The sequence below is a fragment of the Anoplopoma fimbria genome, chromosome 3, assembly GCF_027596085.1.
Source record: "Anoplopoma fimbria isolate UVic2021 breed Golden Eagle Sablefish chromosome 3, Afim_UVic_2022, whole genome shotgun sequence".
NCBI classification, from domain to species: domain Eukaryota; kingdom Metazoa; phylum Chordata; class Actinopteri; order Perciformes; family Anoplopomatidae; genus Anoplopoma; species Anoplopoma fimbria.
The window spans coordinates 7,490,013-7,510,772 of NC_072451.1; the positions used below are offsets into that span (position 1 = coordinate 7,490,013).

At 38.6% G+C, this 20,760-nt stretch overlaps 4 protein-coding genes across 4 annotated transcripts; all 4 read right to left on the bottom strand.

The window, feature by feature from the left end:
- Positions 1 to 1,418: 1,418 nt before the first annotated feature.
- On the bottom strand, positions 1,419 to 4,514 carry gng5 (guanine nucleotide binding protein (G protein), gamma 5). The gene is made up of 3 exons (XM_054626657.1): positions 4,332 to 4,514; positions 2,460 to 2,602; positions 1,419 to 1,697 (listed from the first exon to the last, which is right to left on the bottom strand). The coding sequence occupies exons 1-2, from the start codon at positions 4,410 to 4,412 to the stop codon at positions 2,477 to 2,479; spliced, it is 207 nt and encodes a 68-aa protein (XP_054482632.1). The 5' UTR covers positions 4,413 to 4,514; the 3' UTR covers positions 1,419 to 1,697; positions 2,460 to 2,476.
- A 136-nt stretch (positions 4,515 to 4,650) lies between these two features.
- ssx2ipa (synovial sarcoma, X breakpoint 2 interacting protein a) lies at positions 4,651 to 10,218 on the bottom strand. Its single transcript, XM_054596201.1, has 14 exons — positions 9,975 to 10,218; positions 9,167 to 9,313; positions 8,787 to 8,953; positions 8,474 to 8,683; positions 7,702 to 7,812; positions 7,446 to 7,581; positions 7,283 to 7,358; positions 7,009 to 7,189; positions 6,721 to 6,868; positions 6,412 to 6,548; positions 6,003 to 6,176; positions 5,789 to 5,906; positions 5,323 to 5,476; positions 4,651 to 5,187 (listed from the first exon to the last, which is right to left on the bottom strand). The coding sequence occupies exons 2-14, from the start codon at positions 9,207 to 9,209 to the stop codon at positions 5,049 to 5,051; spliced, it is 1,794 nt and encodes a 597-aa protein (XP_054452176.1). The 5' UTR covers positions 9,210 to 9,313; positions 9,975 to 10,218; the 3' UTR covers positions 4,651 to 5,048.
- Positions 10,219 to 11,299: 1,081 nt separating this feature from the next.
- On the bottom strand, positions 11,300 to 15,139 carry mcoln3a (mucolipin TRP cation channel 3a). The gene is made up of 12 exons (XM_054595998.1): positions 14,903 to 15,139; positions 14,625 to 14,792; positions 14,377 to 14,530; positions 14,013 to 14,082; positions 13,838 to 13,934; positions 13,642 to 13,741; positions 12,973 to 13,085; positions 12,352 to 12,501; positions 12,124 to 12,225; positions 11,895 to 12,017; positions 11,560 to 11,766; positions 11,300 to 11,422 (listed from the first exon to the last, which is right to left on the bottom strand). Exons 1-12 carry the CDS (start codon positions 15,122 to 15,124, stop codon positions 11,300 to 11,302), a joined length of 1,629 nt encoding a protein of 542 aa, XP_054451973.1. The 5' UTR covers positions 15,125 to 15,139.
- A 972-nt stretch (positions 15,140 to 16,111) lies between these two features.
- Positions 16,112 to 19,036, bottom strand: bcl10 (BCL10 immune signaling adaptor). The gene is made up of 3 exons (XM_054626115.1): positions 18,663 to 19,036; positions 17,430 to 17,718; positions 16,112 to 17,327 (listed from the first exon to the last, which is right to left on the bottom strand). The coding sequence occupies exons 1-3, from the start codon at positions 18,711 to 18,713 to the stop codon at positions 16,918 to 16,920; spliced, it is 750 nt and encodes a 249-aa protein (XP_054482090.1). The 5' UTR covers positions 18,714 to 19,036; the 3' UTR covers positions 16,112 to 16,917.
- Between the last annotated feature and the right edge of the window lie 1,724 nt (positions 19,037 to 20,760).

Below are 20,760 nucleotides of genomic sequence, written 5' to 3' on the forward strand. Positions count from 1 at the left end.
CTAGTGTTTTCATTAAAATAAACTAGTGTTTTCATTACAATAAACTAGTGTTTTCATTACAATAAACTAGTGTTTTCATTACAATAAACTAGTGTTTTCATTAAAATAAACTAGTGTTTTCATTAACTATTACTAAACTAGTGTTTTCATTACAATAAACTAGTGTTTTACAATAAACTAATTTTCATTACAATAAACTAGTGTTTTCATTACAATAAACTAGTGTTTTCATTACAATAAACTAGTGTTTTCATTAAAATAAACTAGTGTTTTCATTACAATAAACTAGTGTTTTCATTAAAATAAACTAGTGTTTTCATTAAAATAAACTAGTGTTTTCATTACAATAAACTAGTGTTTTTTCATTACAATAAACTAGTGTTTTCATTAAAATAAACTAGTGTTTTCATTACAATAAACTAGTGTTTTCATTACAATAAACTAGTGTTTTCATTAAAATAAACTAGTGTTTTCATTAAAATAAACTAGTGTTTTCATTAAAATAAACTAGTGTTTTCATTACAATAAACTAGTGTTTTCATTAAAATAAACTAGTGTTTTCATCATTAATTGATGATTGTGTGCTTCATCTGTACTGCCAGTAATGCCAGTTTTTATTAATATATATATATATATATATAATATATTTATATATATATATATATATATATATATATATAAATATATATATATATATATATATAGTACCAGTCAAAAGTTTGGACACACCTTCTCAATCAATGGTTTTTCTTTATTTTTATTTTCAATATGTGTTTCCATTTTTTGGGGGCTTGAATGGCATGAATTAAGAATATATATATTCTTAATATATATATTATTAAGTATCAATTTCACTTTTTATCTCATACATAATGTACATTCATACTAAATTTACACTATACTTTTCTTTAGCAGACAACACTAATATGTACTTTAAAGTAGAATTTAGGACTGAAGACTTGCTTCTTACAGGCCTTTTTCACAGCAGATATTTTGACCTGTCATAGAAGGAAAAGCACAGGTGAAATTGATAACGATAACGATGGCTCAGTTTCAATAAGTGTCCCAATAAGCTATTCAAGTGAGTCAGCGTGCGCAATACAAGGGCCTCTCCTTAGTGGAAAGCAGCAATCATTAATGTTATTGAACACACCTGTGTTTTTCCTACTATGACATTTAAAAACGACTGCTGCTTCAGGACCCTGAAACCAAAGCAGCGAAATGTAATACTGTCACATGTTGAAATGTCTCCTGTGTAAAAATGATGTGGATTACATTTTAGAAATTCAGATTTCAAATGCCTCTCTTATTATCACAGGAATACATTAGAATACAGTATAATGTGGACAATTATGTCTGTCATGCATTGCTGTCAAATAATTTGCAAAAAATAGAAAATAATCAATAAAACATTGGAGTAGTAAAGAATGTTTTTTTATTCATTAAATACAAAAAAGTCCAGAACAGTGATGACTAAAATAGAACAATAGAAAAGGCACAATTATTTACTCGAAAATCACACTGTGCCATGGAAAATAAAACTGTCTCCTTTCTTCTACTGTGGCTGAAAATAGATGGTCATCTTCCTGACATGATTCCAATGTGTTCTACACTCGAGAGATCCCGTGGCAGTATAATGGCTTGGCATGAGGAGCAGTGTTGAGGTCAACTTTTCCCTGTAGCATCAAAATGAAGGCCTGCAGGACACAAATGGAAAGTAAATTAGTCTGAGAATTTGATTTGAATTAATTGAAGTAGGTTTCATTTCGTACAGAAATTCTAACGGATTAACCTTTTTTTTAAAAGAATGTTTTCAAGTTAACTATATTTGTACATATAGAGATGCTTTGTGTTGTTAATGATTATTAAGTTTAAAGCTTGATTACTACAGATACATTTAATTAATCCTCTTAATCTCTTAAATGCTTTATTTCATTTGACTATTTATCTGTATTCCGTCCTGCATATATTGTATAATACATTACATTACAGTCATTTAGCAGACGTATATCATGTAAGTAATGGCAACATTATGAAGTACTACCTAACAAACATCCATATTGTCCATATTTATTATTGAGCATACACGCAGATGTCAAAGAAGTAATGCAGGAGAGGGCTGAGGAGTTTCTATTCATGTTTAGATGTTTTTTCATACACTTTGATAGCTTAATACTGCTATTTTCAACAGACCACAGTCACTGTAGTATAGTGGAGGAAAACACCAACATGTAACATCCACCATTCGGAATAAAAGGTTTTCATTGTTGTGAAAGGTTTTCCCCCACCGAAAACACAATATTGTATAAAGGCACTGAGGGGAACACTCAAAATGCATTTAAGGAAATTCTAACCAGTACATCCTTAACTGTTCAGGCCTTTTTTAAGAAAACATATCAACTGCTTGTGCTGTATGTACAGTATGTATAAGTGCGTGCCTGAATGTGTCACAGACTTACCGATGAATGCAGTGGTTTCACAAGAAGGAGCAGACCTTCTGTGGCCTGAAAGGGTTGGTGCTGGAGGACACACCAGTGAGCAGAGGGTCCTGCATGGCATTCTGCATGCAAAACTGTTGAAGGTCTGCAGCTGCCTGGGAGACCTGGTGAAAAGAAAGGGAAACGAAAAATGTAAACCAAAACATGGGGTTATGGGGTCTTTTAAAAAGGCCCTTAAATATACACCTCATTGATTTTACACCTGTCTGGACTCAGGTGTAGAATCAATGAGTCCAGGTTATATAATGTCTTGTGTGGCTCGGGAAGGAGCTTTTCTTTCAAATTCTGGAATTATCAGGAAAGACTGTTATGAACTGCATTTTGGAAAGTGTATTACGTGAAAACTCACCTCTTCAAGAAGTACTACCCTGAGCCTTCCACTTAGCACTTATTGTATTCGTATTAGTCTGTTGCACTTATAGTATTTGTATTAGTTTGCTTCTGCACTGTACTTTTGCTCTGGTTTATGCTCTTATATGCTTGTTTAAGAAAGGAGATGCACTTATGACTTCGGGTGACGAGTAGTTCTCTTGCATAACTATGTTGAATACACTTATTGTAAGTCGCTTTGGATAAAAGCGTCTGCTAAATGACTGTAATGTAATATAATGTAATGTAATGTTCTTAAGCTTGACGCATACGTGAAATGAAAAGTTTGGATATCTAGGCCTCCTGATGCTTCAATTTTGACCTTTATCCATGAATCCTTTGCTTGCTTGTCCCCTCATTTTTTTTTGGTAAACGCAGTACTTGATTTGCTGGAATACCTAAAACAATTGTCCGACTACATTTACAAGGAACTTGAACTATGGGGGGGGGGGGGGGGAAGAAGTACTATCCTGAGCCTTCCACTTAGCACTTACTGTATTCGTATTAGTTTGTTTCTGCACTGCACTTTTGCTCTGGTTTATGCTCTTAGATGCTTGTTTAAGAAAGGAGATGCACTTATGACTTGGAATACCTAAAACAATTGTCCGACTACATTTACAAGGAACTTGAACCATGTGGGGAAGATAAATAATATATATTTCCTTGTTAATTCCCAAATTGACACTAAAAACCTCCGCAATACTAATACACTGTGCAATACAATCGTTATACTAGTGTCTGTCTGTATATATAATATTTCAGTTACTGTGGATTCTTTACTGCTTTTTTATTGCTCATTTGCTTCTTTATAATACTAGTTTTTGATCTTGTTTTTTGACTATGTCTCTTGTTTGCACTATCATCTATGCTGCTGTAGCTGACTAATAAAATGATTATCTTATCTTACAGAAAGAACTGTTGAATTCTTGTCTTGTTCAAACATTCAAAACCAACCCACAAGGAAGCATATAGTCTTAAACACACACATTATTTCTGTTTTAAATCACATTGCATCAAGTCAATGCGTTGTTGGACTTTGTGACTGGTGAAGATGTTTAAGGGGAAATGGCCTTTGACTTCTGAATAACAAAAAGGAGTTTATTCATCAGGTAGCCAGTGGTAAATGTTAATTTTCCTTTTAGTCATATTAAATAAAACACACAGAGGCTGAATGTCACAAGCTAAAAGGTCTCTACTGTCAGATATAGGTGATTAATACACACACACTTCCCTCCAGTCAAAGCAACGCCCTGCTAATGCTAATGCTGATGCTAATGCTAATGCTAATGCTAATGCTAATGCTAATGCTAATGCTAATGCTAATGCTGATGCTAACGCTAATGCTACGCCTGTTGACTACGCGCTAGCTGCTAGCATCGGGTAGCTACTAGCATGCTAGCGTAGTTAGCGGATCGACGTAGCGGTTGAGCCCTCCCCCGCTCCGTCAATGTTCGGATACTTTACCTTCACTCTGTTGATGCTCGCCTCGAAGCGGAGCTGCTGGACCACTTTCTTCATGGCCATGAGATTAGATGAGCCCGACATTTTTGGAGATGTGTGTTGTGTTCTTTTGTGTGTGTGTGTGTGTGTGTGTGAGAAATAAAGGCTGGGCGGTGTGTGTGTGTGTGTGGGTGGGACTCTGAGCTTGGATGCTGAGACAAAAGCAAAAAGATGATCACTTCCGGGTTCCGGTTGTTGAAAACATGTGACTTGAAACACACTAGTGGGCGCCAAATCAAAAGAGGATTACACATATTTCATTAAAAATATCTTTATTGTACCTTTACACCAGCCTGGAAGATCATTATCAATCTTATATCAATATATGCTCCCATTAAAATCATAATAATGTCAATATTAAAGTTAATTCTAAACTAAAACATTGAAAATCATCAACATGTACAAAGATTTCTTACTCCGATATGATCAGATCACTACTTGGTTGATTCCCCTCTTTTGAATATAGCTTAAAATCTGATTAATCAGTGTTGATTTGTTTGTAAAAGGAAATAAATGAACAATGGTGAAAAACATTAAAGTGCTTTCTTGTTTGATCAGCTTTGGTGAATGTGCATGTCCCTAACAAAGCATCTGCAATGCGTAGTGTTCGTCGGCCATGAATTGATCCTAAAGTCCACTGCGAAATTAAAATCACAAAAAAGGAAAGGCACTGGAGGTTCTTCAAGTGAGGCTGTTTTCATCTTCACCCAAAGAGAAGATACTCAAGTCTCCACATTGGACTCGGTTTTTCGATTTGACCCGAACATCTTCAATGCTGCTGGACTCTTGCCAGCGTCCTCGATTAGAATGTCTTGAGGAACTGAAATGAAAATACAAAAAAAAGGATGAATAAGTATGACATGGCAAAAATAATACCGTCAACAGGGTCTGATAGCAGCACTGCAAACACAAATGTAAGTTAATCGGACAATATTATTAAGTGAGTGAATATTACCTGCTGTCGGGTATGAGGCGGAGTGTCCGGTAAAGTTCAGTGGTGGATGGCACAGTAGCACTTTGTGAAGGTTTAGGAGTGGAGAACGTAGCGTAGGTTGACGATTTTACCGGCTGAGCTTTGGTGGAAGATATCCTCATCTCTGGCTCACTTCCTGAAATGCAGTGGATAAATGGGTCAAAGATAACACTTTTTTTGTAAAGTCACTGGTTTTTAAATGTAATAACTACTATTCTTTATTCATTAGCAATTGATGAAATGCATCTCTTCTCTTTAAGGAAAAGCACCATTAGTTACACCCAAATCATATCATTTGTAGCATAATCTGCTGATCCTGTTCATTGTAGTTGTCGGACTCATTTTGGATTCTCTACTATCATCTATCATGTTGTCATCATTTGTCACGCATCACCATCTTCCCCTCTATTAACTGTAATTTTCATTTTCTCATATTACACCGACTTACTGATTGATAAGGCACTCTGACCGTCAGACGAGGAACATCTCCGTCGGTCTGTAAAGGGAGTCATGTTCAAAAACTGATTCTTGAGCCAAGAAGCACGGTCCTCCTCAAAGGCCTTTTTCTGTGGAGTAAAAACAGATTTTAAAAAGGAATGCAGTGAAATTCCAACACCCACAAAACACGTTGAAGAATATCGTAGTCAGAGGACTGAAAGTACCTCCCGTCCCAGGCGAATAGCAGCCTCTGTGAAGTTCTTTCTCTCCTTCTCAAAGTTTCTCTTCTGCTCCTCAAACAGCCTCCATTCCTCTTTGAGACGTTCCTTCTCCTCCAGTGTGTAGCAGTCATTAAGAAGAGCGGCTGTCTCGTCATCAAACGAAGTGTGGAGTTGTTGCTGGATGGGGAGAAAACTAGTGTTTAAATACATTTTGACCAAATTATTCTTTAGAATTGTTAAATAATGATATACAACAGACAAAGTCTCACTTATCTGCCATTTCATGCCTATCATATAGTGGTATCAAACTCTGCTAAGCAAATGTTTATCCTTGACAGACATACTGGCCATCTCGGCTCTTACACACACACACACACAACACGCAACACGCAACACACAAGTAGAAACTGACCTGGAGGAGCTGTTGCTGTGCATGAATGAACTCTTTGCACTGCTGCACTTCACGCCTCATCCTCTCCATCTCGTCCTCGTGAGTCTCCCTGGGTATCACCTCTTTATTGGACTCAAGCTGATTCTGCACCTGCAAGGCTTTGCAAACAAATACACCAACAGATGAGGATCCTGATTTCCTCTGAGGCACACTGAATGTGTGTAACCTACACATTTTTCTAGAATACAACTTTTTAACATTCTCACATTCAGTTGTTTGACCAACATTTAACCACCCCACAAGTTACTTTTGCAGTATTTCGGTTTGTACCTTGGCAGTCTAACTTCTCCATGTGGTTCCTCAGTTTCCTCCACTGCTGGCGGATGCTGTTGGTGAGCTGCTCCCTGGCCTGCTCACAGGATTGGTCCAGAGTTTCCCTGCTAGAGTTGCCCGCCTTTTCCTCCCCGTCTGAATCAACCTGAGGAAAACAGCAAAAAATAACTGGGTTACTTTTCAACATGTAAGCATTTTGTCTCAAGAAATCAGACACGTAAACTCACAGGTAATTAAAATGTCTTTATGAGCATAACTACAATCAGAAAAAAATTAAATAAATACCTGATCCTGGCTGTCATCAGCAGTGCCTCCTCTGGGAGAGGGGTTACGTGGACTCAGGATATGGATCATCTCCTTCTTCATCTGTTGGAGAACTTTCTTGAGCTCAGCGTTCTCCACCATCAAGGACCTCTGACTCGCCTCGTAGTCATTGAGCAAGGACTTGTACATTTCTCCCTCGTGGCTGCAGAGAGCAATTTACAAATGCAGTTATCTGATTGACGAATACACATTCTGCAAATATGGATAACAAGTGACGTGAAGGCTTTCATGATACCCGACTGTCGCCTTCGCAGTCTTCCAGTGGCTCCTTTTTCCATCAGACCGTCCCAAACAATTCAGAACATCAATAGCTAGTTGGGAGAAAATAGAGCACAAACTTTAATGAACTTGTTCTGAAATTCCCAGAATACATTGTTGCTTTAGACTAGCACATTTACCTAGTTTCTTATCCTTTCGGTCAACCAGTAGCTGACTGAGGCGTTCCTTGAGCTTTGTAGCTTCTCTCTCTTTCCTCTTAGCATCATGACTGTACTGAGAGGCCCGGCTGGAGATGATACTCTGCAGCTTTTGAACCTGTCCAGAATGATTGAGTGATGAGTCAGGCAGGCTCATGCATACTGTATGCACTTGAACATTTTTGGAAAACAGAAAACAGGAGTGTTGTGCTCATTGTAAGATACAGTGAGATTATACCTCATCCTTTTCGGTTTTCAAGCAGCTCTGCAAAGTCTTAATTTTGAGTTGTAGCTGCCTCTCTGTTTCATGTAGACCTGATTTCTCCCTTATGGACAGTTCCAACTGATCCTGGAGGGAAATACACATCATTCTTATTATAGGAACAATGAAGTGGCTATGATTTACACAACAGATTAGTTCAGGGTTGAAGCTGCAAGACATTGGCATGCGCTACATGAGGATTTAATAAGACTGTAAATATACCAACACTATCCTCACGTGGGCCACATATTTGCTGCTTTCATCTTAAAAAAAAAAAAGGCCGCCCCTGAACCACTCCCACCTCTACACATAATATTGTGATACAAATAACCTTGAAATCTTCTCTGCTAGGTTTAGATTAAAGAGGTATGTTTAGCATAGCAAGACAATAGATGAGATAAGGGAACACGGCCATCATTGTGCTATTCAAAATGATAAAGTAGTGAGACGTCTCAGCACAGTACTTTCTAAGGTTTGTCCTCGTTTTGTTTCTGTAGTATAGTAGTCATATTCATCTATTTTTGGATGAAAAAGAAGGGAGGGAATTTCACTTTTACACAATGGTACGTTTCTTTTCTGACCCCTAGTGGTCAATAACCTATACTGCACCATACATACTTAGATTATAGTCTGTGGGTACACAGAGCTAGATCCAAAAGGGGAATAAAACAAGACATTGTCTTGTGCTGGAACATGACTGAGACAGACATAACCCTGAGAGACACCCCCCCCCCCCGGTCATACATGCCTTTAGTCTGGAATTGTTCATCTGCATGTGGTCCAAGCTGCTGGATTTCTTCAGTTGTTCTTTCTCGAGATCCTCTAAAGCGCACATATCGCGCCGGTGAATCTGCATTAGCTCATACATGGCGTTCAGAGCTGGCACTGTGCTCAGGCTGGCTCCCCCCGATGAGCTGGCCTCAATACATGTCGAGGAGAGGCCCAGTGAGTCAAGCTCCTGAGAAAGACAGAGGAATTACGTCACCGTTGGAGTGAAGGATCTCTACAGAAATTGAAATGACATATTGCAATAATGAGCATTCAACAAGGCGTTCCTGTACCTGATTGATGTATGTGATGCACTGAGGAATATTATCCTCTGTGCAAAAGGCACTTATCACATTGTAGGAGCTTTTGGTCAGTGGCAAGGACGAGTACATTGACACAAGGTTGTTCTGTCTCGAGGGGGACATCGTCATATGCGATATGCTGGAGATATCATAGTTTCCTAAAAACAGAGAAGACAGGGAAATTACTGCAACTCGCATAGCATCGACTGTATGCCCTCATACTGAGAGGCTTGAATTAGGTTGCTGCTCTAAAATGAGAACGAAAAAATGGGTCACCTCTAGCGGATTCCCAAAAAAAAAAAGCATAGCTGATGAGCCTTTCTATTCTTGACATTCTCTACCAAATACATCCCAGCAGCTGATAAACATACCCAGAGACGTCCCTATTGGCACAGTTGTCCACCACTCTCCCATATCACCGCCACATCAGGACTCGGGGATACGAGGTCATGAGTTACCAACCGGGAGGTGGATTAGCAGTCAGGCGGTGGATCAGATGCTCTCTCTGGAACTGAGCCCTGCAAAGCGGCATCAAGCATCAGATAGACCGGCAGTAGATAATCTGGGTTTGCTGCTTCACCCACACAGGATTAACTGTCCTGATGTGTGCCAGTGGGGCTTGGATTTGGGGTTTAAGAGGGCCTTCCCTTTTGGTCACTGGCATAAATTGCAGGGTTGTAAAATGATCTCAGCATAAAAACAACAGATTATGAAAAATGAAAAATGAGGAATCTGAGAGTGCATGTGTGTGTGGGTTTTTTTTCTACTTGTGTGCTTTCAGGATAATATTCTGATCCCTACATGCTCTGGTGAAACAAGATAAACCAGATATCTATGTTAGGTTACCACTCCCACAACTTTACAAAGTTGTGTTCAGGGGCTGTCAGGCACATTGTGTTAATGAACAAAAAGAGAGTCACGTTTAAGTAGTTCAGCAGTCAGAGCACCATGGTGAGGACATTAACTACCAGTCAAAAGAAGTGTCCAACATGCAAAACTCACTCCTGTGTTGTTATCTAACCAACCAGAAAAAAACATGCACAACTCTTATCTGAAGTGAGGCTGACTGAAGTGTGTTTACCATGTCGTTTTGTTTGACTTAAAAGAGGATTTCATACATTTAACTACTATGTTTTCTAACCTGGATAATAGCTTGCATGCTAAGTGAAACATACTCACGGGTGAGGCGTGGAAAGGGTGAACTCTCTCCGAGGGTTGCCAGGTTCTGTGATGTCGAAATGCTGCTTAATCAGAAACACCAGCCCTTGCAGGGATCCGTCGGCTGCAAAAAAAAAAAAAAAAAAAGCGAACAAAATATCACCTTTTTCTTGATGTCGCGACAGTAGGTGTGCAGCTTTCTCCTCAGGCTGGGTGTGTGTGTGTGTGTGTGTGTGGTTTTTTTTAAAGTCTAGTCTTCCGCTGCCTTCAAACCAAACGCCCTTGTTATTGGAGGCAGTGTTGTTGAGCAACCAGTATGTGAGCCGTGCATTGGATATGAACATGTGCAAGAGGACGATTATGCAAATGAGAGAAAGCTGTCAGGTGCCAACAAGAGCTCCAATGGCTCCACCTATGGAGCCAAAAATATGTCAGTACTACTGCCTTGACTTATAAGACAGTAAAAAAAATACTATATATATAAATATGTAAAAATAATTATTTCTTTCTTTCATTCTTTTAACTGTTTTACTGCAGTTAGGCTGTGGTCAAATAAATGTGCCACACATACTGAGAGATTCTCTATTAATCTATTTTTTCATAGTTTTCAGTAAAAAAAATATAATGTTGAGCAAAAGACAAGAATAGTATATTAAAGTCAAAAAAAGAATATAATGAGTTATTGTCAAATTTAATTGAAAAAATATATATTAATTCGGTGTGAGCTGCAAAAAAATACACAGAAGCAATCCAGAAATACACAAACCAAATCCATATAAGCAGTTCATATATCAATATAGTTAAATACAGGAAATATGCAGAGCAAAATGCACGGTGCAGCAACATACTACAAAGGATGAAAAGCAACAACAATTAACTTAATTAAGTGTTTTTTATTTCATTTAATAGTACATTCAAGTTTGATTATAAAAATCACTTTTTTTTTTATTAAGTTGTCTGTTCAAGTACTTGTATAAAGACTCACATAGCTTAGTTACTGTGCGCTGTCAGGAGGAAATTCCTCTCAAAGGTTGAGTTTAAAAAACACATTTGAATGCATCACTGAACTGAGGAGGGATCAGTTGTAAGTGCATATTAAAACTGAAATGTCAGGTTATTGAGCTGGTGACCATAAAACTAACTGGTCATTTTGAGTCAATAGTGTTCATCAATTCAAGTAAGAAAACAAGTTAAAGAAATTAAAAGCATTTTCTGGCATTCTCATCACAATTCAGTGTAATCATATTCTCCATGCAGACAGTCGGGACTCTTTGCAGCGTTATTTATTCGTATGATGTTACTCCTTGTTCACACTTGGCAAAGGTAAAAGCCACCATTTTCTCAATTCATCCAAAGCAGCAGCAGGCCGGTTCTTCACCAGTCTGGTATCTTCCAGAGTCAGGCTTGTCCCTGCACTCTGCTATGAAGGCCTGAAGCTGGGACACCAGCACTTTGTCTTGCTGATGATGCTAGAAAAGAACCAGTGTTGAGTGTTAGGGCCCTCCGATTGAAAGAATAGATAAAAACTATAACCTGAAAAACAGCTGTCTGCAGCAAAACAACAGAATGATCCTCTGTACGGTGAATCTAGGTGACTCAGACTGACCTTGATGGTCTCATAAGTATCAGTTATGAGGGCGATGAAGAGGCTGAGCACCATGTAGATGAAGAGGGAGATGAAGGAGTAGAGGTAGATTCTGCTGAAAAGCCACACCATGTAGCCCTCGTGTCTCATCTTCAGGAAGGTGCCGTATATGTCGTCCCCGTTGATGAGCGAGAAGAGGCACTCTGTCACCTTGTCGAGCGTTCGAAACTGGAAGAAAAAAATAAGATCATAATATGTCAATGTCACCAGGACAGAGCTCCCAGATGTGTGGAGGGATTTATTAGGACGAACTGACACTTGAGAAAGATTGATCATGTTTATTATTATCTGCATACTTTTTCGTGGTAAGGCCCAAGGACGATCCAGCCACAGAAGCAGTAGCCGAGGTAGATCATGGCCGCACAACAGCAGAATCGGATCACGTTTGGGAACGCCGCCCTTAGGGTTAAGATTAATATCTAGAAAAGGAATTAAGGTTGTCATTTCCTTTCGATATGCATTTACTACTTTAAACAGGTTGGCTGATGCATGATGCACTAAAAAACAAAACATGGAAGTTCTTACGTTGTATTTCTTGAAGAAACCAAGGTAACGCATCACGCCGACCCAGACGAGCATTGTGGCTGTTCCCAGCAAGATACTGCAGACGTCGTAGTTTGTCAGGTACTGCAAGAGGAAATAGAGCACAAATAGATAAACTAGGAATCAAATGAGTACAAGTTGAGGGCCCAAACTATTTAACAATTACATTAAAAATGTAATTAAGCTAATGCGGCTCAATGAAAAACAAACCTTTGTTTGTATTCCAATTTTGAGTGCTGACCCAGCGATGGTCAGTGTGTCGCTCACAATGATGAGGATGTACCAGCCGTTCACAAACTCCATGCGGTCTGACCAGGACACTATTTTATTGTAGTACGCATGGAAGAAGATGTTGAACTCCTGCATGAGAGAAAAATACTGATATTGTAAAAACAGATGCTAACAGATGCAACCCTTTTCAAAAATCATTTGATCAGACAAAAAAGGAATATTTTTCGCTTACATTTCCTGTAATTTTTTTCCCCAACATAAATGTCTGAATGTCTGAGCGACAAGATTCAAATTCTGAATCCTTTATTTGCTTTTCATTTATTTATGTATTATTGGCTTAAATGTGGACAGATTTAAGCCAATAGAGATACCCAACATTTGTCTTAGATTGGAATCTTATTGTGATGAAAATCATATAATGAGATACACATTTACATATTCAAACATGATAATAACAAGCACATAGTAACTTAAATTTCTGATGCGATCCATTTTGAGGGAATATCATTTTAAGATTGAATTAGTAAATAAATCAACCTAAGTTCTCTACAATCATCAGTGGTGGTGATGGTGATAATTCACTTGTTCCTCACAACTTACAAACTGGAGCTGGATGCCATTGATGACCGATCGCGTGCAGAGGATGAGAGAGATGAAGCAGGCGAGGATGACCACGGAGTCAAACAGCAGGAGGAGGTAATCGTTCTTACCCGCTAGAAACCAGAGACACAGAATTCAGGTTGCAGTTTTTGTTGACACTGCTTCTACAGATCTGAGACACAAAAGCTGCATTCCAGATTGCAAACTTTTTATTTTTACTTTTAGTACACACTACATGTGCCCCTACAAAGTGCGTAGTGTTGCATGCAGTATGCATTCATTTGGGAGATACTATACTACTTCATCATTACATTGCATCTTGAACTTTGACCCTCTTGCTCATATATATTTCTTGCGCAAAGGAATGGGGTCAGAAAAGTAGGGCACCCTGGTATTTTTGGCATACTGCATTTGACATACTTTGTTTGGAACATAGTAAATCTTTTTCTAGCACACTAACTAGTGTGGTCGCATGGGTATTGTATTTGTTTTGTTGTAAGAGGTCAGAGATCTTGCTGAGTTAGATCATACAGGTGCTGAGGTCTGCAGAGAAATATCAGTGCACCCCCTGCTGGCCTTTGACTCAATAACCATTATAAGATTTTGTGTTCAACTGGGTCATAATATATATCAATGGTTAGGTTGAAATTGGGTTTAGCTAAAACTTACAAGCTCCTTCCACGTTCCAGTCTCTGCATTCATAAATTCTGACATCATTCTCAACATCGACCTTTATCTTTCCACTGTGCGCACGGTTATCAAACTTTATCTGTATGAAAGAACAAAAATGTAATCAATGAACGGCAAGTGAAGGAGCATTTATGAATCAGCCTGTGAAGCACAGATGAGGGTGCGTGTCACCAACCATTATGTTGAAGTCATAACAGTCTGGTAGCTCGTGGTGCCGCACAGTCTGCAGGTTGATTGTTTTCAGAGTGAGGTAGATGTTCACAGATAGCAGCCTGGACACACAAAAGTATTTATTAGAAGGCAGCGCTCTCATACACCCGGCGAGAAACCAGCATTTTCAGTTTGGTCACCTTCTGAAATCTAAAGAGAAGTTCGAACTGTTGTCGTCAAACCGCTGCGCAGGATAAATGGAAACGCAATCTGTGAGGAGGAAATAGAGGCAATTAGTTTAAAAAAAGCAGTTCAGTTTATCGTTAGCTCAACAGAGGAATTACATCTCTCTAAATATGCTACTTCCTCTTTTCATGAAGTCACAAGTAAATCCACATTGCGATGATTTTCCACTCAAGCCATGAATCAGCTTCCATTAATACATCAAACAATATGGACACAACTCATGGAAACTAATAGACATAAATACACAGCTACCACTCTGTTTCAATTTAATTTAATGTTTATGTATTTATATAGCAATTGTGTGCTTTTGCATTGTACCTTTAGCAATATGTGGATCAATGTCAAAGGTCTCATTTTCAGGATCGATGCTGCTGTTTCTGTAAAACTCTTGACAGACAGACAGAGGCGTGTAATTGCCGTCAACGCTCTCGTATGCAAGATTACCAACTGTCAGGTTTTGGAGATTAATGTACTGAAAAAAAAAAAGAAATATGCACAGAGGAGTTAAACACATATTTTCATAACATGAAATCCTGGTGTGATGTAAACACTTAAAATGTCAGTACCCTGTTGATAACGTAGTCGATGTGATCACACACATCTGCTTTGGTGTACAGTGCATAGCCTCCCATACGGTGGTCCTTGTATCCTTTTAGAAACAGGTGTCTGAATGTCATCAGGTTTTCATCTTTGAAGGTGACCATCATTTCGTTGCTCAGGCCGAAAGAGACTAACTGAAGCACAGACGGGGGGAAAAAAAAACACATGTGAAATCTACTGTCTGTGCACATCGATGCCTGATAACAAGGAATATATGTAAAAAATAAAAATATCTGTGTAGTACCTGGATCGTGATGATTGCAATCTTTAATATTTGTAACATCAGTTTCCATGGTTTGCGACCTCGGGCCTTGTATTTCTCACAGGGGTTCATGAAGAAGTACTTGAGCCTCCGCCTGAAGTCCTCCACCACCTTGGTATCCAGAGTGGGAGCGCTCCATCTGCAGCGTCCGTTGACCCTCGTCTCCTCTGACCTCGAGGCCAACAGCGACTCAGGCTCCTCCATTACACTCAACTACAGAATAGAACTATTCTTTTTGAGAGTTTTGACAGTAAGTTTCCACATATTTTGTTTTGATTGAATGTATATCAGACACGTGTTGAAGATAAGGTCTACGGCTTCACCCATTCCAGTCATTCTGATGTGTATCAAACTGGTTCTCCTGCATGTGCTCGCTGCTGTAACTCTCTCAACAATTTTAGTCTAAAGTGCAAACAAATTATGCTAAAATAAGCAACAGCTAAGCTCTAAATACATGCAAAAAATATATATTTTAAAGCATCATTTAGCCACTTTTAGCTCAACCATAGGTTATTAATGCAGACATGCCTGCAACAGCGAGCATCTAGCAGACAGTAAATGTAGTCTTCATATATTTTCTAACACTTAAAATATCACACTATCAAATTAAAAATCACAACAGTAAACAGGAAGGAATGAAAGTTAAAGCCAGTTACAATGCAAATATTATTAAAGTGTAATTATTAAACACTCTTTTTAAAAAAAAAAAACTATATTCCCCTTGTAGGGATTTATATCTAGAGAATAAAAGCAGCAAATTTAAAGAAAAAGGCAAGATATATAGAAATAATAACAATAAATGAATTATTACCTTTGCACCAGTCAGACACAGAGCGACCGGTTTAACACTCTGGACTTCTCTGTCTATCAGACTGTGCTGTCAGCACACCAGCATTCACCACAATACCGTGTCATGTCACTCCTCTGCGTCATGTTAAGCTTTTCCAGTTTTTCCAAAATAGTTACAGAATCTCTGCACACACAGAAACTGTTTGTGGGCTTCTGCAATGAATTTATGTTATATTTCAAGGGCTATCAAAAGACTCAGATAATATTCCACAGACTGGATTACTAAAAAGCAGATATGCCAAATGTTAAGGCTTAATATGTCCTCATTATCTCAGGTGAATCAGCAAATAAGCTACATTTCTTTTCTAAACCACCAATGAAGAGAGGAAACATGAGTTGAATTCATACAGAAAACCTTTAGTTTGTAATCGATCATTGTACATCTCCAGGTAATGAAGTAATAAGTGGGACATGGTTTGTTATTTCACAAAAGACTTTTGTAGTGAAGAAAATGTAAAGTAACTTGTTGTTGACTTAATGCTGCTCTGATCAAGTGTTTAATCAGAGGGGACACATATGTACAAGTCATTCCAGTGTATAAAACTATACTACTAAAACTAAAGCACCTAAACTGTACCTGCAGTGTTCAACAGTTTGTCAGGAAATCACACCTTTGATGAAAGAAGACAAGAAGAAAAGATCGAAAGTGAGTGAATCAAATATTCTTTGGAGATTCAAATGTCAAAACTTCTTTGTCTGGGTACCAAAGTGTGTTTGAAGCATGAGTATTGAAAAACTGTTAAGGAATGAAAGCTGGCATCAAATGCTTGCTCAAATTCATAGTTTCAGATTTAAACCATAATTTTGACAATTTATTTTGGCAAAGTTATTGTATATTGCTTATATTTAAAAACAACAACATTTTGTTTAATTAAAAGAAGGTTTGGTAAAAAAAAAAGTGTATATTCCTTAAACTATGTTACTATTTGGCCTTGTATCAGACTAAGGTAATGAAAAAAACCTCTAACAATATAACAATAAAGTGGGTATATATCCCATGTACAACTATTTCTGCCTAATCAAAGGCACGGTCACCAAAAAGAGAGCGAGACGACAATGAGAGAGTGTTTGTGGGAGTTGAGTGGAAGAGGATTTCTGCTGGTTTGTCCCGTAAACTGCATGAAAAGTGTCTTGTCGAGTTGTTCAAATTAGAAGATGTTCCTATGTGATGTTGGAGTGAGGGAGCGCGACCGGAGGGGCTGGAAGTTTGGGTCCCCTCCGCTGCTGGTGCAACCCGGGGATGATGCATCTATGTTGGAGGGGGACTCCACCATCCCCTCCTCCGGCAGCGCAGGAGCCCCCGGGTCTCCGGGCTTTGGGAGGCTGGAGGAGCTTACGGAGGAGACTACGCCGATGCTAACGCCGCCCACGGGGGACATGTCTCCACCTTTCTGCAACGATGGCAGATTGAGTGAGCCTGCTACGTCTGAAGTGGAGGGGCTTCGTTCTCCGTCTGGGTGGAAGAGCAGGGTGGAGTTGTTTGAAAACATGGAGAGGGTGTCGCAGGTTGTGATCGGAGTCTTGAAGGTGCTGTCGGGCGAGGAACTGGACGCCACGGCTGTGGAGCGACAGATGAAGAAGGGAAAAGTGGAAAAGTTTTATTACAGCATCAAGAGCAATAGATTTTGAAATACTGTTCATGGTGAACTGGTCTACAAACCTTTGAGAGCCTCTATCTTCTCGTTTTTGGCCTTCTGCACCTCATCCGTGATTTTGGTGATGATGAAGTTTTGCGAGCGCAGCTCCCTGATGGAGTCGATCAGGGCATCCAGGCCCCGGGGGTTCTCCGCCAGTGTGTCCAACAGCGTGGCCGTCCTCTTGGTCTGCGTGGCCCTGCAGCTGATTTCCTCCGCGTCGTCCCTCGTCAGGATCCGGCGAGAGCGCAGGTAGTCGACGTGGCGCTCGGCTCTGATCTTGTCGCAGAGGTAGTGCCGCATTCTGGTCAGCACCTGGCAATCAACGGCGGCCATGTAGGAGAGACACAAGGGGGACAAAGTGAGTCATAGAGGTCCTGAACAGGAGGGGGAAGCTCGTTCCATTGGGTTTTTTTCACTCAAACTAAGACAACAGTGGGTAGTACATTACATTACATTACATTACATTACAGTCATTTAGCAGACGCTTTTATCCAAAGCGACTTACAATAAGTGTATTCAACATAGGTGTTCAAGAGAACTACTAGTCACCAGAAGTCATAAGTGCATCTCCTTTCTTAAACAAGCATCTAAGAGCATAAACCAGAGCAAAAGTACAGAAACAAACTAGTACTCACTGTAGTCTGCAGCAGAATCAGAATAAGGTTTATAAGTAGGTTTTTACTCATAAAATAATTTGCCTTGGTCATTGGTGCATTAAGAAAACATTAAAATAGAGGCACAGTACTGCAAAATGTATGATCAACAATATAGAATAGAAATATTATATGATAAAACTACAAAAATACTATAACAATATACACTATGACAGTTTCGTGCAGGATGTGCAAAAATATTGATAGAGGGATACACAAAAGTTCACAGTACAGAAAATATGCAGAGGGATAATAGGTGGTTTATAATCACTATACAGTCTATTATACTACTTTTGCTTCCGGTATTGACTTTTTGATCAGGCACACTGAGCAAACCCCGAATGTATTTACAAAATAAATGCACTCAATAGCCAGCCTGTGTGTTGAATATTGTTTTGTGGTCAAATGGTACGGATGATCAGGTTTAGATGTGAGCACCGAGAAGGTGTGGTGGTGGGGGTGGGGGGGGGATTTCCTCCTTTTTAACAGGCCTTAAATAAAGAGTCAACGGAGCGGTACATCTGTCTTTATTCTACAGTTTATTCCCCTTATCACACTGATGATTGATTAGGAAGCAAGATGAGGTGGAGCAGCTGTACTCACGTCTTTCTTAATCTCTGCCATTTCATCTTCAGTGAGGTGAGGAGCGTCCATCCCTCCCAATAATCAGAAAGTGAAAATCAAAGAGTTGCGGGGGGGCAAAAAAAAAAAAACGACGACTAAGATTAAGTTAATAAGAAAGTAATAATGATAAAAAAAAAACAACTACATGGATAAATGAATAAGCGTCAACAAGTGTGGCTCGTCATTATTGCGTCCGTGTCACCGTCCATTCAACTTTTATGTCTCGAGGAAACCCCCGGACTTCCTGATTCAGAGGTTTACGTCGACACGAGAAGAAGAGAAGTTCAGACAACAAAGTCCTCTGTTTCTGGTTTATTAAGTTAATTATCAGTTAAAAAAGTCTGAAATCAAAATAGAAACGTTTCTATTTGCAGCAGACTAAGCTACAGTTGACTAACTTTCTTCCTAGTGATCTGTACTAATTGTTTTCTGGTCCTATTTAATGTTTCTGATACAGGTGAGATGATGTTTCGACTCAGTCCACTAGGTGGCGCTGCTGGATCTCAAACACTTATCACAAAGTCTTTTTTTCCACACAATATACTTATGCAAGCAAGTACTGTGTTTGAGTACAATTTTGAGGTACTTTTACGTGCTGTACTGTAAACAAATACACAACAAAGTATTGTGATCCATTTGAAATGTGATGCATTGAAATTATTAAACTGTCCCATAGTATCCTTTATAAAATAGTTGTCATATTCGTACAGTACCAGTCAAAAGTTTGGACACACCTTCTCATTCAATGGTTTTTCTTTCTTTCTTTTTATTTTTTTCTACATTGTAGATTAATATTGAAGACATCCAAACTATGAAGGAACACATATGGAATTATGTGGTAAACAAACAAATGTTCAACAAACCAGAATATGTTTTATATTTTAGATTCGTCAAAGTAGTTGAATGAGAAGGGGTGTCCAAACTTTTGACTGGTACTGTATATTTATTTTACGATATCTTTGTTGTTCACACGGTTTGAGCAGTATGTTTGCTTATTTATTTTTTAGAAGACAATCCCAGTACATTAAAACACTATAATAATAATAAGGTGAACCCACACAAACAAAAAACAAAAATAGTGAAGAAGAGTGTACAAGGCGACCAAATAAACTACAAAAAACTCATGTGCAGAGTAGTTCATATCAGCTCTACGTCAGTTAAAGGCTATTGTATGTATGAAATACAGCTTGTATCAGCATTTATATTCTTAACAATATGTAATAAAGCTCACAGTCTCCATTCTTCTTCATTGACTTTTACCTTTGATTCTTTAATTATTATATACTTCAATGCAGGACTTTTGCTTGTGTAGTGGCATGTTTACAGGATCTGAATACTTCATTAACACTAGAAATGTGTGTTCAGAACTAAAGCAAGTATCTGAATATATAAGATGGATTTTTATTTTAAATATGTTATGATTAGACAAAATATAGTTGTCCATAACACAGAGATCACTTTTGGAAATTTGCACTTCATTGATATAAATGCTGTGATGAAGTAAAAGTGATAATACCAAAATGTAGAAATAATAAGGTATTATGAGCTCAATTTACTGAGTATCTAGTACACATGAGAGTGCAGAATACTGATTAATAGCTCAAGTTTTATGAAGTTAGGATGTATTGCAGGACTGTATCAGACTGCATTAATTTTTAGCCAGATGTGGCTAATAAACTGGCAACTGAGTGTACTTTGTATAAACCGGTATAAGAAAAACTCATGTATTTTGCCTAAAGGCCATACACACAGGTGTTTTCATTTACCTTGCCTTATTAGACCTCTTTTCAAGACCGTGTGGGCATTCACAGACCATGCTCGACTAACAACTCCCTCACTCTCCTCGTTAAAGCACGACAACTTTAACTTTTATTGTTGATATTGGTACTGTGCATTAAGTTTGGTGACCCTGTTTAATCCCCAGCATACAGCGGTTCCCCCCACCTTCAACCTGAGCGGAGGTCCAATCAGCATGAATAAGTAAAAACACCTGTGTGAGCCTGCGGGGTCATAGTCCTGCAGTGGACTACGAGTCCTCCCATTTAAAATCTTACCTTAACTACTTATTTGTGCTTTA

Excerpts from the sequence above, each read along its gene's own strand:
- gng5 (XM_054626657.1), bottom strand. The coding sequence starts at position 4,412 with ATGTCGGGCTCATCTAATCTCATGGCCATGAAGAAAGTGGTCCAGCAG. Across the intron at positions 2,603-4,331 it reads CGAGCATCAACAGAGTGAAG|GTCTCCCAGGCAGCTGCAGA; the intron begins GTAAAGTATCCG and ends TCTTTTCACCAG.
- ssx2ipa (XM_054596201.1), bottom strand. The coding sequence starts at position 9,209 with ATGGGAGAGTGGTGGACAACTGTGCCAATAGGGACGTCTCTGG. Across the intron at positions 7,582-7,701 it reads TGAAAACCGAAAAGGATGAG|GTTCAAAAGCTGCAGAGTAT; the intron begins GTATAATCTCAC and ends CATTCTGGACAG. Across the intron at positions 5,477-5,788 it reads TCAGAGTGCCTTATCAATCA|GAAGTGAGCCAGAGATGAGG; the intron begins GTAAGTCGGTGT and ends ACTGCATTTCAG.
- mcoln3a (XM_054595998.1), bottom strand. The coding sequence starts at position 15,124 with ATGGAGGAGCCTGAGTCGCTGTTGGCCTCGAGGTCAGAGGAGACGAGG. Across the intron at positions 14,531-14,624 it reads TCGACTACGTTATCAACAGG|TACATTAATCTCCAAAACCT; the intron begins GTACTGACATTT and ends TTTTTTTTTCAG. Across the intron at positions 14,083-14,376 it reads TGATCCACATATTGCTAAAG|ATTGCGTTTCCATTTATCCT; the intron begins GTACAATGCAAA and ends TCCTCCTCACAG.
- bcl10 (XM_054626115.1), bottom strand. The coding sequence starts at position 18,713 with ATGGACGCTCCTCACCTCACTGAAGATGAAATGGCAGAGATTAAGAAA. Across the intron at positions 17,719-18,662 it reads TGGCAGAGATTAAGAAAGAC|GTGCTGACCAGAATGCGGCA; the intron begins GTGAGTACAGCT and ends GTTGATTGCCAG. Across the intron at positions 17,328-17,429 it reads GAAGATAGAGGCTCTCAAAG|CCGTGGCGTCCAGTTCCTCG; the intron begins GTTTGTAGACCA and ends GTCGCTCCACAG.